General features: G+C 45.9%; 1 protein-coding gene across 5 annotated transcripts in view; it reads right to left on the bottom strand.

Moving 5' to 3' along the window:
- utrn (utrophin) overlaps positions 1–18,058 on the bottom strand; it is a 770,758-nt gene that overhangs the window by 440,411 nt on the left and 312,289 nt on the right. For all 5 annotated transcript variants that reach the window (XM_072507465.1, XM_072507476.1, XM_072507484.1 and 2 more), the window contains 2 exons: positions 17,198–17,353; positions 292–462 (listed from right to left, as the gene is read on the bottom strand). In XM_072507465.1, coding sequence (XP_072363566.1) covers positions 292–462; positions 17,198–17,353 — 327 coding nt within the window. The remainder of the gene's footprint in view (positions 1–291; positions 463–17,197; positions 17,354–18,058) is intronic.

The following is an 18,058-nucleotide window of genomic DNA, read 5'->3' as shown; positions in this document are numbered from 1 at the left end:
CAGTACATGCCATGAGGAGGTAGGAGCATGTGGGACAGCAGAACATTCAGCCCTTTGTATCTGTTCAGCCATTTAATTAGCTCACGATTGCTCTATATCCTAACTCCATCATGAAAAAGTGCTTCTGAATTTGATCCTAAAAAGGCAGTCTGCAAATCAACTCAGAAACCCTCAAACTATAATTTATGTCTGTAACAGCCCATGTCATGACATCCATCTGCCAAGCAAGTGAGTTGGAGAAAAGTGCAAAAGGGTTCTCATCCTTACTCAAGAGATGAAAAAAAAACTTACTCTAGACCACTTGATTTCTGAATCTAAGTTAACAGGTATTCCCCTTGCAGATGATCTTTGGATCACTTTGTCTTCTGTAGCTGTCAACCACTCTGAAAGTGAATTGGTCTCACTCTTCCACTTGCGAGATAGTTGCAAGGCCTTTTCTAAGTCTTGTTTACCTTCAGTGACCTGGAAGGCAAGAACAAAGCATGTGAAAGGTTGGACACTTCTCAGATTATTTTTTGGAAGATATTTTTATTTGTTTTTTAACATTTAAACATAGAACAAAACAATGCAAAACAAGAACAACAGAAGTCCCTCACCACGTTACCAATCACTATCCCAATAACTCAAAAACTAGACTTCTCCTCCCTCCCCTCAGCTGCTGATCATAACCAACACTTTAAAGTGAAGACCGCATCTCTTCTGGAACCCCTCAACCGTCCCCCTTAAGGTAAACTTAATCTTTTCCAAATACAAGAACTCCATCAGGCCTCCAAGCTATACTGAGGCACTGGGTGGAGAGGCTGACCTGCACCCCAACAGGACTCGCCTGCGAGCAATCAGCGAAGAGAAGGCTAAAAACGTCTGCAGCACTCCGTTCCACATCTCCGGCAAGTCTGACACTCCAAATATGGCCCCCAGGCGGCTGGGCTTCAAATCCAAGTGCAAATCGCCGACATGGTGCTGAAAAATAACCCCCAAAATTTCTCCAACTTCTGGCTGGACCAGAACACATGTACATGGTTGGCCGACCTCTCCCACACCGCCCGCAAGTGTCCTCCACCCCTTCAAACAGCCGGCTCATCCTCGACCTCGTCAGATGTGCCCTGTGCACCACCTTTAACTGTATTAAACACAGATCAGCAAACGAGATTGGGGCATTCACCCTCCGTAACACCTCGCAACATAACACCTCCTCCAATGCCACCCCTAGTTCTTCCTCCCACTTGGCCTTAATTCCCTCCAGCGATGCCATATCCTCCTCCAAAATCTTCCCATAAATCGACGAGATGACCCACCCCTCCAGCCCCATCACCAACAATGAGGAGGGAGGTGTCACCGGAAACGTCTTGAAAACCTTCCTGGCAATGTCCCGCATTTGCAAAATCGTAAAGGCCCCCCCCCCCCCCCCCCCCAGAATTCCAAACTCCCTCAAACCTGCAAACCACCCTTCATTTCCATCATCCCCCGCACCTCCCATCCCCGAAACCTAGCATCCAGTTACAAATACATGATTCTCTCAAACCGGCATCAGCTTCGACCCCGCCCCCAACTTAAAATGCTGCCGAAATTGCCTCCATTTCTTCAGCGTGGCTACCATCACCGGACTACCCATGTATTTCCCGAGGGAAGACGGGAGTGACGCCATTGCCAGCGCCTGCAAACCCGATCCCCTACAAGACCCTGCCACCATCCTCACCGACATTGCCTCCGGCTACCTACCCCAGCCCTGCATGTTCGCGGCGTTCGCCGCCCAACATTAATACATCAGATTCAGAAGAGCCAAATCCGCCCTTTGTGAAGCACAGTCTTCCGAATTCACCCCCATAAGAAACACCCTCAGCAAAAAGACCAGTAAGCACTGGAATAATAAGAAAAACCGCTGCAAGATATTAATCTTTACCACCTGCACTTGGCCTGCTAATGATAGGGGAAGGTTGTCCCACCTCAACAAATCTGCCTCGATCCTATCCACCAGGCTCGTAAAATTCAATTTACGGAGCCAGAGCCAGACCCAGTCCCGAGCCACTTGCACCCCCAGATATCTGCAGTGAGTAGTCGCCACACGAAACGGCAATCCCACCACAAGACAGCTCCCGACCCGAGAGGGGAAACCAAAAAGCACCGGCTCCTCTCCGAATTCAATTGGTATCCCGAAAAGCTACAAATCACCTGAGCAGCACCATTATATCCCCCATCTTGGGACCCAGGTTTGAAATATACAACAAAAGGTCGTCGGCATATAGGGACACCTTATGCTCCCCTTCCCCACCCCCTTTTTTTCGAGCACCCCAGCACGATGGTCAAGGGCTCTATTACCAGTGCAAAAAGGGGAGAAATGGGACACCCCTGTCTTGTTCTCCTATGCAGCTGAAAATATCCTGTGTTCACCTCATTTGTATGAACACTCGCCTTTGGTTCCTTGTATAACAATTTGACCCTCGCCACAAACTTAAGCCCAATCACAAACAGCCTCTCCAAGAACGCCCTCATATCCGGCTCATCCCCCAAAGTTCCGACCCATACAACTTCTTATAAAACTCTTTAATAAAGACCTCAACAGCTCCTCATATGACAAGCTCTTCATTCCCAGGACCATTCTTGTGAACCACCTCTGGACCCTTTCCAAGGCCAGCACATCCTTCCTTAGATGCGGGGCCCAAAACTGCTCACAATGCTCCAAATGAGGTCTGACCAGAGCCTTTATACAGCCTAAGAAAACCCCTGCTCTTGTATTCTAGCCCTCTCGACATGAATGCTAACATTGCATTTGCCTTCCTAACTGCCGACTGAACCTGCACGTTAACCTTAAGAGAATCTGGATCTAGGACACCCAAGTCCCTTTGTACTTCTGATTTGGGGGAAAGAGTCTGTCTCAGCTGTTTTCATGGCCAGGCTTTGCCAGCTTGCTGAGCACTGAGAGTTTAGGACCGCGATTAGGTGGCATGTTGCACGACTATTCCCACTGCTGGGGAATTCAGACCAAGGGTGCATGACCTTAAAACTAAAGCAAAGGTTGGTTTGTGGGATCCAAAACCTCAATATTCAGAAGATCCTGGCTGAAACCACTAACGTTGGAAAAGGCAATGAGTGCACCAAAAAAGATACCACTGAGTTCCAAACAGTGGCTGAAGGAGAGATCAACCAAGTATGATGCGGTATGGCCGGGAGGTGCGTGGCAAGATCAACAGGTGCAGCAGAGCGCCAGACACAGTCCTCGGGACCAGACCGGAGTGAAAGGAATGGGAACAACAAGGAGCATCAACATAAGCCTGAGGTGGACTGTTTTCATTTTTATGAGGGGGGAGAGAGTGAGAGAGAGAGAGAGAGAAGAACCATGCCCAGGAGACCAGTCCTGTCCAAGAGTTTGTGTGTTTCCAATGTAAACACAGGTCCAGATGTAATCACATTGTCGCGCTAGGCAAAGCGCACCAATGCAAGTCCACAGCTCCATTGAACATAGTGGAGAAGAGCTCTTAAGAACATGTAATGTATCGGTTGAATGCAGTCCAATTGAATGAGACGGCCCCGATTGAAGTTGTCTTACGAGGTAAACGGCAAACCCCTAAAAATAGAAGTCGACACCGTGGCTTCGGTGACCACAGTGGGAGAGCAGACATTCCATATGACCTCCACAAAGTCACCAGGGATGCCAAGAGACAATATCAGACCTGACTAGAATCACAGACTAGCGTACCAGACTCTCGTTGGTTGCGGCAAGGCTTAAGCAACATAACGGCCTACAAAGCGAAGCCGAGCGGAATCAATGAATTCAATGCATTCTATGCTCGGGTCGAGCAGGAAACCATCAAACCGCTGTCGACTGCCAAGCAGCCTCGGACACACCCACACCCACCCTCACAGCTTCTGAAGTCAGATGGGCCTTCTTGAAAGTGAACCCTCGGAGGGCGACGGGCCCAGACGGGGTCCCTGGTCGTGCACTCAGATCCTGCGTGACCAACTGGCGGGTGGGTTCGCGGACATCTTCAGCCTCTCCCTACTCCATTCCAAGGTCCCCACCTGCTTCAAGAAGACACCATCATACCGATGGCAAAGAAGAACGAGGCAACGTGCCTTAATGACTATTGCTCAGTGGTCTTGACATCGTAATGACGTGCTTCGAGAGGTTGGACACATCAACTCCATACTCCCAGAATGCCTAGACCCACTGCAATTCGCATACCGCCGTAACCGGTCCACAGCAGACGCCACCTCCCTGGCCCTATACTCATCCCTGAAGCATTTTGATAAGAAGGACTCCTACATCAGACTCCTATTTATTGACTACAGCTCCGCCTTCAAAACCATAGTCCCAGCCAAGCTCACATCAAAGCTCCAAAACCTAGTACTTGGCTTCTCACTCTGCAACGGGGGGTCAGACCCAAGAGAAAAAGGAGGATCACATGGAGTAGCAACAAGTGCTGAAGTACAAGCTAAGGCCAACAACAGGCAGGGCAGCCAAATAAGGCCCACAGTCATCGAAGGGAAACAAAGCAGGCAAATGTAAATATGTAGAGCGAGCCTCGTCTTTTCATACTTTGGTTAACTTTTCAATTTCTCTCTTGTATAAACCAGAACTGCCCCGATTGCCTTTGTAAAATGCTACTTGCGGGTACGACACCTGTAACTCAATGTTCAAACTAAAAATGTGCAACATAAAATGTGAAAACCAAGAAAAATATCAAAAAGAGTGCCTCTCTGCTGCATTTTAATACTTTGTGGGGATTCCATCTGCGCCAGAGGTCTTGTTGTTCTTCAGCTGTCGGATGGCCTTTTCGACTTCACAACGAGCTGGGACTGCCCTGAGATGGTGGCGGGTGCGCGTTATGGTTTGGTGTTGAGGGTATTTGCGCCGAAGGCTGTGCCTTCATTAAGGAGGTTTTCGAAGTGCCCTCTCTTCAGGGGGCGTTCGTTGACTGTCTCCCTGTCTTCGATTAACACTTCTCAGTTTTTGGCTCTCAGTGGGATGGGTCCCTGGATAGTCGGACCATAGATGGCTTTAATTGCGCTGAAGAAGCCGCACACAGCATGGTTGGCGGCGAGTTGCTGATTCTCCTGCACTCTTTCCACTCATCATAAGTTTTTTGAAACCACCAACACCACAGTGGCATACAAAGTGCAGGTGTCGCAGAAGGGCATAGACCCAGTCTGATGGGAAGAGATTGGTTATAGAAGGTTAGGCTCAATTGGCTGGAAAATACCCAATGGTGTCCTCCAAAATGTCCTAAGGAGGTATGAAGACATATTTCACAAGGAACTAGGCCAGCTTAGAGGTCAAAGCCAAAATGTATGTCAATCTGGATTTGATGCCCAAGTCCTTCAGAGTTAGACAAATACAATATATGCTGAATCACAAAGGTTGAAACGGAGTTCAAGAGATTGGAAGAGCTGGGCGTAGTCAAGCTGATCAGGTTTTCCGAGTTAACAGCACCAGAAGTGTATTTTAAATGTTACAATCTCCAAGTTTACACAGCACAAAGAAAGAATGAATTTCTTATCAAGACACTAATCTTCATAAGGAGAAACTGGTTCTATTCTCTTACTGTTTTCCTCCTTCCCTAACTCAATGGCATTACTTAGCTAAATGGCTAGCTGGCATCAAACATTTCCAAGGGCCTTCCACATGTTTGTTTTTCATGTGTTATCAGACTGTTAATGTTAGACGTTTTAGTTGCTGTGAAATGAAGAGTCTAAAGTTCTTGTTTCCTTTTCACCAAACACCATTTATTTCACTTCCACAGCCTCTGCACAAAACTCTTAACAACACACCACCTGACAGAGGCCACCTGAAGCCCCTTTACATATCAGTGTCAATTAATGGATACTTAACATAAATGAGACAACTAATTGCAATGTCTCTTAACCCATTACTTAACAGTCTCCCCTTCCTTGGAGAAAAAAAATAATTAGGTGAAAACAAAATTTTAAGAAACTCAAAAACACACACATGAGGACCCCCCCTTTTGTTTTGTTTGGACGAGAAAAAAAAAAACAGTTACAGAAACAAGCGCCCTTCATTAACAATATCCAAAAGTTTCTGTGAACTCGCCCCTCTTTTCGTAAAACAGTCTGACAGTTGATAGCTCCTGTCGACACATTTAATTTTTGTTATTTCCCCTCTGTCCAACATCTGCTTCAAACTTGCGATGTCTATCCGTAACCTCTTTTCATTGACACTTTTTGTCGAGTGCAGATTTTCCCACAGGGATTTATTGTCAATGTGACAGTCAATAGGTATATTACCCAAATCCCCTAATCCCAAAATTTCTGTCAATATCATACTTATATAAAAAGCCATATCCACCGCCTCTACAAGGCTTACCGTCTCAGCAGCCAAAGTGTTTTTTACCACTCTCTTATTTTCTTTGTTTCCCACACAAGTGGGCAACATTTACCATTGTTCCCCGAAAGGAAAATTATAAAACCTCCTGCGCTTGAAACCCCATCACATAAATTTGCGTAGGACGCATCACTATAAACTGAGTTTCAAGTGCTTACGGTCACCTAAAACCGGGAACTTCAAAACACACTCCTGCATTTTTAGTTTGGCCAACGCTTTATTTGCTCTTATTATGTCTTCCACTTTGGGATCATTCATTTTTGTACTCAATTCTAAGACATCAAAACTCGCGTCCGGTCTAGTCTGTCTACCTAAACAGTTCAGTTGCCCAATTAAATTTCGCAGTTGCTCTTTTTCTATCTTTGAAACCATTGCGTCTTTTTGTGAAACTCGGCCACGACTAATTGCTATTGGGGTGATGCTTTCCAAATAAGATTGCTGACGTAAAGTTTCCCCTAACTTAGTCTGTCCAATTTCCAGTCCAATATATTTAAATGCACCGGAAGCCTGACTTCCAACCCTGAATTCTTTCCTCAAACCAGAGATTACAATAGCTTCAAAATCACTAGTCCCACCCCACAAAAAAATCATCCACATGCATCATAAAAATGCCAGAAAGATTTCCTTTATAGTGCCAGTAAAACATTGCAGGATCTGCTTTCAACTGGCAACAGCCTAACTTTAACAAAACTGACCTTACCGAAAAATACCAGACTCTAGATGCATCATTTAATCCATATACATATTTGTTCAACTTCCAGAGTACCCCTTCTGTGTTAGCTGCTTCTTTAGGAGGACGGAGAAAAATGTCTCTCTGGAGCTGATGCCCCTGCAAAAAGGCAGCTTTTATATCTATAGATTTGCATTCCCATGCCTTTGTGGCTAATAGAGCCAAGAAGATCTTTAAAATAATCTTTCCTGCTGTAGGTGAATCTACCCTTAAATCCTGATCTTCTAAGTTTTCTTCAAATCCCCTTGCCACAAGCCTGGCCGTTGCCTTATAAGTTCCATCCGGAAGAACCTTTTCCGTGCAAATCCATCTGTGGGTTAGAGCTCTTTGTCCCCTATCCGGTACTTCCGTGTATACCCCAAATTCACTCCAACTATGCAATTCCTGCTGTTTAGCTTCTTTAATAACTTTTTCATCTAATTTATTTGAAGCCACCAAAATCTCACGTGCATGTGGGCTTCTACTCCTATTAGTATTCGTAGCCTTACTCATGTTCCGAGATCTTGACAAACTACGTCCCCTCTCCCGCCTGGTATCTCGTTCTGTACTGCTACTGCTTGATCTTTCCATTCTGCTGTGGGATGTCCTTTCAATAGTTCTCGACCTTTTCCTGCGGACCTGTTCACTATCCGATGTACTATCTGAACTGGCACTGCGTTTCTGTGCCCTCCATTTTTGAACTTCGTTTTCCCAATCCATTGTCTTGACTCCTTCCCCTGAATGCTGTACATTCAACCAATGTTTATACTTTCCAGTGGCCTTCCCTGCTCTATTAATAACAGTTGCATCCTTCCATTGACTAGACCCTTCAGGCAAGTATGTCACTTTTGTACCAACTTTTGGCAGTTGCCCTTTCGGAAAAATGGCCTGTTTTAATTCACCAGAAGTGTTGTGTTCCTCCACAGAAACCCTGTCTATATCAGTTAATTGGTCCTCATAGTTCTGTAACACATGCGTACCAGATGACTCTGGTTCCTCGTCATGTCTGTCTGCTCTGTCTAAATTTGAAAATTTGTCATCTGTACCCATTATCCTTGATGAATGGACCCTAACAGTTTGATTACCATGTTGCAAAATAATTGTTTTGCCATCTGTGCCTATGATCTTCCCTGGGCCTTTCCATTCATTAGAATTGTCTCTCTTATAGTATACCATGCCTCCTTGCTGAAAAACGGCATCTGATGGCCGTACGTTATGTCTTAAATCTCTGCGAATTCTTTCAGAGACTTCTGCTTCCAAAAAAGCTTTTCTACTGCTATGTAATGCATTTAAATGATCAGCAAAACCAGAGCTAATTGTAGTCCCCTCCCAAGCTGGAGGCTGTATTCCAAAATGGACGGAATTTTAGGATTTCTACCAAACACTAATTGATAAGGGCTATAGCCCCCAACCATCTGCAATGAATTCTTTGCATGCACTGCCCATGCTAAAGCTGAATTTAGCCTGCAATTTGGTCGATCTGCCAAAATTTTCCGAAGCATGTCATCGATGACAGCATGATTTCTTTCACAGACACCATTACTAAATGGGCTTTCTGCAGCCATATTCATAACTCTGATATTCATGTTTTCACATACAACTTCATTTGAAGCCTACTTGTGACAATAAGTGATTTTCATTTCATTTCATATCCCTAAACTCATCATTAGCAAATTCTCCCCCATTGTGCGCAAGGAATTTTGCCGGTGGACCCATTCCTGTCCCTATCCATTTTTCCACGATTTGATCCAGAATTACTCTCTTTTCTTTACTTCGTACAATCATTGATTGACTAAATTTGGTTGCTAAATCTACAAAATGCAAAATAAATATATTTATTTGCTTTATCCCAGATCTTAAGATCCATGGCCACAATGTCGTTAAAATCCCTGGCCAAAGGTAGGGTTACTATCGGTCATGCTGGTGTCCTTCTGTACTTCCTACAAACTTCACAGCGGTCACTAACCTGTTCTATCCGTTTAGTATAGTCGTCATCACTTACCCCTGCATCCTTTAATAAATTTTTCAGCCTCCGAGGAGACGGATGTGCAAATTGCCCATGCAGTTTTTTTTTTTAAATAATATTTTATTGAAAATTTTTGGTCAACCAACACAGTACATTGTGCATCCTTTACACAACATTGTAACAATACAGATAATAATGACCTTTTTAAATTTAAACAAAAACAACAACAAATAAATAAATATTAAATAACAAAAAATAAAAACTAGCCCTAATTGGCAACTGCCTTGTCTCAGGCCACACCCCCCCCCCCCATCCCCCCCCATCCCTCCCCCCCCCCCCCCCCCCCCCCCCAAGTCCTGGGCCGCTGCTGCTGCCTTCTTTGTTCTCCCCTATCTATCTTTCCGCAAGATATTCGACGAACGGTTGCCACCGCCTAGTAAACCCTTGAGCCGACCCCCTTAGGACGAACTTAATCCGCTCTAACTTTATGAACCCCGCCATATCATTTATCCAGGTCTCCACCCCCGGGGGCTTGGCTTCTTTCCACATTAGCAATATTCTGCGCCGGGCTACTAGGGACGCAAAGGCCAAAACATCGGCCTCTTTCGCCCCCTGCACTCCCGGCTCTTGTGCAACCCCAAATATAGCCAACCCCCAGCTTGGTTCGACCCGGACTCCTACTACTTTCGAAAGCACCTTTGTCACCCCCATCCAAAACCCCTGTAGTGCCGGGCATGACCAAAACATATGGGTATGATTCGCTGGGCTTCTCGAGCACCTCGCACACCTATCCTCCACCCCAAAAAATTTACTGAGCCGTGTTCCAGTCATATGTGCCCTGTGTAATACCTTAAACTGAATCAGGCTTAGCCTGGCGCACGAGGACGACGAGTTTACCCTGTTTAGGGCATCTGCCCACATCCCCTCCTCAATCTCCTCCCCTAGCTCTTCTTCCCATTTCCCTTTTAGTTCGTCCATCATAGTCTCCCCTTCGTCTCTCATTTCCCTATATATATCCGACACCTTACCGTCCCCCACCCATTTCTTTGAGATGACTCTGTCCTGCACCTCTTGTGTCGGGAGCTGCGGGAATTCCCTCACCTGTTGCCTCGCAAAAGCCCTCAATTGCATGTACCTGAATGCATTCCCTTGGGGCAACCCATATTTCTCGGTCAGCGCTCCCAGACTCGCAAACTTCCCATCCACAAATAGATCTTTCAATTGAGTTATACCTGCTCTTTGCCACATTCCATATCCCCCATCCATTCCCCCCGGGGCAAACCTATGGTTGTTTCTTATCGGGGACCCCCCCAGTGCTCCGGTCTTTCCCCTATGTCGTCTCTACTGTCCCCAAATCTTCAGTGTAGCTACCACCACCGGACTCGTGGTATAGTTCCTTGGTGAGAACGGCAATGGGGCTGTCACCATAGCCTGCAGGCTGGTCCCCCTACAGGACGCCCTCTCTAATCTCTTCCACGCCGCTCCTTCCTCCTCTCCCATCCACTTACTCACCATTGAAATATTAGCGGCCCAATAATACTCACTTAGGCTCGGTAGTGCCAGCCCCCCCCTATCCCTACTACGCTGTAAGAATCCCTTCCTCACTCTCGGAGTCTTCCCGGCCCAAACAAAACCCATGATACTCTTTTCTATCCTTTTGAAAAAAGCCTTCGTGATCACCACCGGGAGACACTGAAACACAAAGAGGAATCTCGGGAGGACCACCATCTTAACCGCCTGCACCCTCCCTGCCATTGACAATGCTACCATATCCCATCTCTTGAAATCTTCCTCCATCTGTTCCACCAACCGCGTCAAATTTAGCCTGTGCAATGTGCCCCAATTCTTAGCTATCTGGATCCCCAGGTAACGAAAGTCTCTTGTTACCTTCCTCAACGGTAGGTCTTCTATTTCTCTACTCTGCTCCCCTGGATGCACCACAAACAGCTCACTCTTCCCCATGTTCAATTTATACCCTGAAAAATCCCCAAACTCCCCAAGTATCCGCATTATTTCTGGCATCCCCTCCGCTGGATCCGCCACATATAGTAGCAGATCATCCGCATATAAAGATACCCGGTGTTCTTCTCCTCCCCTAAGTATTCCCCTCCATCCCTTGGAACCTCTCAGCGCTATCGCCAGGGGCTCAATCGCCAGTGCAAACAGTAATGGGGACAGAGGACATCCCTGCCTTGTCCCTCTATGGAGCCGAAAATATGCCGATCCCCGTCCATTCGTGACCACACTCGCCACTGGGGCCCTATACAACAGCTGCACCCATCTAACATACCCCTCTCCGAACCCAAATCTCCTCAACACCTCCCACAGATAATCCCACTCCACTCTATCAAATGCTTTCTCGGCATCCATCGCCACTACTATCTCCGTTTCACCCTCTGGTGGGGCCATCATCATTACCCCTAACAACCTCCGTATGTTCGTGTTCAGCTGTCTCCCCTTCACAAACCCAGTTTGGTCCTCATGAACCACCCCCGGGACACATTCCTCTATTCTCATTGCCATTACCTTGGCCAAGACCTTGGCATCTACATTGAGGAGGGAGATTGGTCTGTAGGACCCGCATTGTAGCGGATCCTTTTCCTTCTTTAAAAGAAGCGATATCGTTGCTTCTGACATAGTCGGGGGCAGTTGTCCCCTTTCCTTTGCCTCGTTTAAGGTCCTCGTCAGTAGCGGGGCGAGCAAGTCCAAATATTTTCTGTAAAATTCAACTGGGAATCCGTCCGGTCCCGGGGCCTTTCCCGTCTGCATGTTCCTAATTCCTTTCACCACTTCTTCTACCGTGATCTGTGCTCCCAATCCCATCCTTTCCTGCTCTTCCACCTTGGGAATTTCCAGCCGATCCAAAAATTCCATCATTCTCTCCCTCCCACCCGGGGGTTGAGCTTCATACAATTTTTTATAAAATGTCTTAAACACTTCATTCACTCTCTCCGCTCCGTCTCTCCATCTTCGTCTCTCACCCCCCCTATTTCCCTCGCTGCTCCCCTTTTCCTCAATTGGTGTGCCAGCAATCTGCTCGCCTTCTCTCCATATTCATACTGTACACCCTGCGCCTTCCTCCATTGTGCCTCTGCAGTGCCTGTGGTCAGCAAGTCAAATTCCACATGCAGCCTTTGCCTTTCCCTATACAGTCCCTCCTCCGGTGCTTCCGCATACTGTCTGTCCACCCTCAAAAGTTCTTGCAACAACCGCTCCCGTTCCTTACTCTCCTGCTTCCCTTTATGTGTCCTTATTGATATCAGCTCCCCCCTAACCACCGCCTTCAACGCCTCCCAGGCCACTCCCACCTGAACCTCCCCATTGTCATTGAGTTCCAAGTACTTTTCAATGCATCCCCTCACCCTTAAGCACACCCCCTCATCCGCCATTAGTCCCATGTCCATTCTCCAGGGTGGGCGCCCTCTTGTTTCCTCCCCTATCTCCAAGTCTACCCAGTGTGGGGCATGATCCGAAATGGCTATAGCCGTATATTACGTTCCCCTCACCCTCGGGATCAATGCCCTACCCAACACAAAAAAGTCTATGCGTGAATAGACTTTATGGACATAGGAGAAAAACGAGAACTCCTTACTCCTAGGTCTACTGAATCTCCACGGGTCCACCCCTCCCATCTGCTCCATAAAATCCTTAAGCACCTTGGCTGCTGCCGGCCTCCTACCAGTCCTGGACTTCGACCTATCCAGCCTTGGTTCCAACACCGTGTTAAAGTCTCCCCCCATTATCAGCTTTCCGGTCTCTAGGTCTGGGATGCGTCCTAGCATTCGCCTCATAAAATTGGCATCGTCCCAATTCGGGGCATACACGTTTACCAACACCACCATCTCTCCCTGTAATTTGCCACTCACCATCACGTATCTGCCCCCGTTATCCGCCACTATAGTCTTTGCCTCGAACATTACCCGCTTCCCCACTAATATAGCCACCCCCCTGTTTTTCGCATCCAGCCCCGAATGGAACACCTGCCCTACCCATCCTTTGCGCAACCTAACCTGATCTATCAGTTTCAGGTGCGTTTCCTGTAACATGGCCACATCTGCTTTAAGTTTCTTAAGGTGTGCGAGTACTCGTGCCCTCTTTATCGGCCCGTTAAGCCCCCTCACGTTCCACGTGATCAGCCGAGTTGGGGGGTTTCCCACCCCCCCCCCTTGCCGGTTAGCCATCATCTTTTTCCAGCTTCTCGCCCAGTTCCCACGCAGCTGTATTTCTCCCAGACGGTGCCCCCCCGCCCATCCTTTCCCGTACCCACTCCCCCCTTTCCCCAGCAGCAGCAACCCAGTAATTCCCCCCTCCCCCCCCCCCCCCGCTAGACCCCCCGCTAGCGTAATTACTCCCCCCATGTTGCTCCCAGAAGTCAGCAAACTCTGGCTGACCTCGGCTTCCCCCCGTGATCACGGCTCGCCCCGTGCGGCGCCCCCTCCTTCCTGCTTCTCTATTCCCGCCATAATTATCATAGCGCGGGAACCAAGCCCGCGCCTCTCCCTCGGCCCCGCCTCCCATGGCCAACGCCCCATCTCCTCTCCCTCCCCACCTCCCGCCATCACCACCTGTGGGAGAAAGAAAAGTTACCATACCGCAGGATTAATCATACAATCCCTCTTCGCCCCCCCCCCCCCCCACTCGTCCCACCACTTTGTCCAAATGTTCATTTTCGTAGTCCAATCATTCCAATTTTTCTTCTACAATAAAAGTCCACGCTTCATCCGCCGTCTCAAAGTAGTGGTGCCTCCCTTGATATGTGACCCACAGTCTTGCCGGTTGCAGCATTCCAAACTTTATCTTTTTTTTGTGAAGTACCGCTTTGGCCCGATTAAAGCTCGCCCTCCTTCTCGCCACCTCCGCACTCCAATCTTGATAGTCGCGGATCACCGCGTTCTCCCATTTACTACACCGAGTTTTCTTCGCCCATCTAAGGACCATTTCTCTATCCTTAAAACGGAGAAATCTCACCACTATGGCTCTGGGAGCTTCTCCTGCTCTCGATCCTCGCACCATAACTCGGTATGCTCCCTCCACCTCCAACGGACCCGTCGGGGCCTCCACTCCCATTAACGAGTGCAGCATCGTGCTCACATATGCCCCGACGTCCGCCCCCTCCACACCTTCAGGAAGGCCAAGAATCCTCAAGTTGTTCCTCCTTGCGTTATTTTCCAGTGCCTCCAACCTCTCCACAGATCGTTTCTGGTGTGCCTCCTGTATCTCCGACTTCACCACCAGGCCCTGTATATCGTTTTCATTCTCTGCTGCTTTCGCCTTCACGACCCGAAGCTCCTGCTCCTGGGTCTTTTGTTCCTCTTTCAGCCCTTCAATCGCCTGTAATATCGGGGCCAACAACTCTTTCTTCATTTCCTTTTTTATCTCCTCCACGCAGCGTTTCAAAAACTCTTGTTGTTCAGGGCCCCATATGAAACTGCCACCTTCCGACGCCATCTTGGTTTCTGCTTGCCTTCCTTGCCCGTTGTTCCAAAGGATCCGCTGCAATCCGGCCACTTTCCTCTCCTTTTTCCATCCGTGTCCAGGGGGAACACCCTTCTGGTTTACCGCACGGTGTTTTCAACCGTTAAAATTGCCGTTGGGGCTCCTATCAAGAGCCCAAAAGTCCGTTTCACAGGGAGCTGCCGAAACGTGCGACTCAGCTGGTCATCGCCACACCCGGAAGTCTTGCCCATGCAGTTTTAATACAACAAGCTTTTTATCAGCTAAAGTCCCATTTTCAACTGCCATTAACACATCCTTAACCACTCTACTTGAAAAATTATTTGTCAGTAATGGAATACAATAGTGTCCCGATTGTGTAAATTGTAAGTCCACCGTCTTTCCAAAAACTGTTGCCTTATCCTGTTCCATATCCAGTTTCATGTGTGCTTTCTTCATCGACGGTCTGCTCAGAAGAAAAGGTATCTCACTTCATACAACATCCGTGCTAATGAAATGATTCACTCCGGCAATATTGCAAGGGATCACCACTCTTTTCAGCGACTTCAGAGTATTATCATCCCCAAACCTGAAACTTGTGGAACTTTCAAATTCCTTAACCTTGTTACGATTTTCAGCATTCAAAGAGTCCAGGTAACATTTTAATCAGTCAATTCCACACACAGTAGATGTGCAGCCACTGTCCAATACAACACAGTTGAAGGATTCTGCAACCAACACCCTCATTACCGGCATAAAACTGCTGGTCAATAGGACAATGCCTTCTTTCTGGTCACTATCTTTTTCCTCTTCTGACTCTTCCGTGTCATGTGTCGCTTCAAACACTCTATCATAACGAGTTGGACAGTTGAAAGCATAATGGTATTGAGAGTCACATTGAAAACATCGATTTATCATGCCCCGTGCATTTCTGGGGTTCATCTTCCTATTGTAGGTTCTAACTGGGTTTCTGTCTTCATAATTTCCTTGTCTCGGTCTCCGACTATAGTCATGAGCCCTGTTCGTAGCCATACGATTTTGCCATCCTGTTACTAGTGTATCTTTCATATTCTGCCTTATTGCAGGCTGACCTATTTGGGTCATCAGAATCGAATGTTTCCCCAGAAACTTTTGTAAAGCTTTTGTCATCTGTTCGAATAAGGTATCCTTATCAGTAAACTGAACTCCTGTCAAAACCAGGAGCCTATCCATGTTGCTCACTCTAGCACAGTCAAGTAATTTAAAGGCCAACACAGACTGTGGAAATTCCAGATTGTGTTTCTGCAGCCTTTTATATAGTCTGCCAAATTCCATTATATAGTCTTCCATAGAGATATCCTCCATTTTCCGGAACTTATCAAAATCCGACCATGCTTCATACACACTTAACAAGTCATCTTTCTTATAAATCTTATCCATATAATGTAATAAAGTCTCCAGACCTTCTTCTGAGTCTAACTCTTCCAATTCCAGCTCAGAAAGCACTTTGTTTCGGATTTTACTGCCATATGATAGAGAAAGAGCCAATGCCATACCTTGTTTTCTCTTTCCCAAAGCAATTACTTTAGTCCACATAACTACTGCACTTCTCCATTGGTCGTACGATTCCCTTTCAGAAAATAAGGGAGGATAGTCATATCCAGCCATCTTTATCCTGGGTTCAGCCATGTATTTTTTTTTTCTTCTCACTCACTCCTTGGTTTGATCAGGAAAAGTTGTATCTTTCAAACCTTCACATTTGCACAGCAACCATCCTCTGCTACCATTGTTAGACGTTTTAGTTGCTGTGAAATGAAGAGTCTAAAGTTCTTGTTTCCTTTTCACCAAACACCATTCATTTCACTTCCACAGCCTCTGCACAAAACTCTTAACAACACACCACCTTCCAAGAGGCCACCTGAAGCCCCTTTACATATCAGTGTCAATTCATGGATACTTAACATAAATGAGACAACTAATTGCAATGTCTCTTAACCCATTACTTAACATTAATACTGACAGACTATTTATCATCTCAGAACTCCAACATCCAGCCTTTATCCTGTCTGCAGCCAAGGTTTGCTCAGAAGCATTTTCCAACAGTAGATGGCAATGGCAGTGGGAAGCCTGGCTAATGTTTCCTTACTCAGAGGCCAAATTAATAGTCCATTTCCACTCTAAATCACCCCAAGAGAAGTAGCCAATTAAAAGCCATTTCTGGGGATATAGTAAGGGCCAAAGCGAAGAAAGTAGTGACCATTGTCTCAGACATTTCAGTTGCACGGAATTTAATTTTAAGACAATTGAAAGATTTGCTCTTTTCATACAGAATAGTTTGCACAGAGTGCTATCCACTGTCCTCTAGAGCTTTCTCCTAACAGCACAACCAACGTACAAAATAAATACTTCAGTTAATGTACAAAAGATAAGTTCATTACTTTCAACTGCTATTTTTAATATTGTAGAGAACTTGTCAAAGGCAACTAAGCTAGCAAGTCAAAATAAGATTACAATTAACACCAACAAGTTCTACACTTGTATGTGCATGAACTAAAATCCTTGTTGTGTATGTTGATATCACAGTATCCTCTCCTATCCCTATGACTGAAAAAATGTAAATTCGAATTAAATATCTTGACTGTACTCAAGAGCTTTCATACGATCAAATTAAACATTCCCACTTTTAAATAAAGCAACATTGACCATTTTGAATCATTTTAACTAGTCATTGCTAAATCACCCAATATCTGCTTGCACTATTCACTCTGTTTACCTGAGCACCCATGTCATTGTACAGGAGTTTCAGGGCTGTCAATTGTTCGTCCATCATTTTGGGGTTGTCAGTCTGCTGTTTCTGAACAATTTGTCGCCCAGTTTTTATTACCGTCTCCACCTCAAGTTTCACCTCACTCAGAGTTTTATATAGTTTCTACAATAGAGAAAAGCATTTGGTTACCCAACATGGTAACAGAACTTATCACCAACAAAACTGTCAATTATACATGGAATGTGCACATTTATCGTGCTTCATAAGACAGGCTTTTTAAAAATCATACTCTTGAGCAGCGGGAAGCGAGGGGGAAGGACATTCCAATTAAAACTAAGCATGAGAAAGTTAATCCTTACTTTGGTGGTTGTGACAATGCTATTTATATAGAAAAATATGATTCCCACAGTTTAACAATTGTTTGTGTAAATCAAACAGTCTTTCACTAATTTTTCAGTCAAATTATAAATTTTACAAAACATATCCAAGTTAAATTGCAAATAAAATATTCAGAAAAGAGCTGCAGTCAATAACATATTCATTCATATTCTAAATGATGACTATATATACATGTCGGATAAGACAATTACATGAATATTCAATGGGTATGAATGCATGTCAAATATGAGAAATGAACATTTGATATCACTTTTTTAAAAATAAATTTATAGTACCTAATTATTTTTTTTCCAATTAAGGGGCAATATAGCAGTCAATCCACCTAACCTGCACATCTTTGGGTTGTGGGAGGATATCACACAAACATGCATATACTTGACACACCAAATGTTCAATGATGCATGCACAATATGACATATACATGTCTGTCACAACACAGATGCATAGTCCAACGCAAACATTTGATAT

This window comes from Scyliorhinus torazame, chromosome 1 (assembly GCF_047496885.1).
Source record: "Scyliorhinus torazame isolate Kashiwa2021f chromosome 1, sScyTor2.1, whole genome shotgun sequence".
Taxonomy (NCBI): Eukaryota; Metazoa; Chordata; class Chondrichthyes; order Carcharhiniformes; family Scyliorhinidae; genus Scyliorhinus; species Scyliorhinus torazame.
Note: the sequence above shows the minus strand (reverse complement) of the source record. Positions and strands in the feature narration are given on the sequence as shown.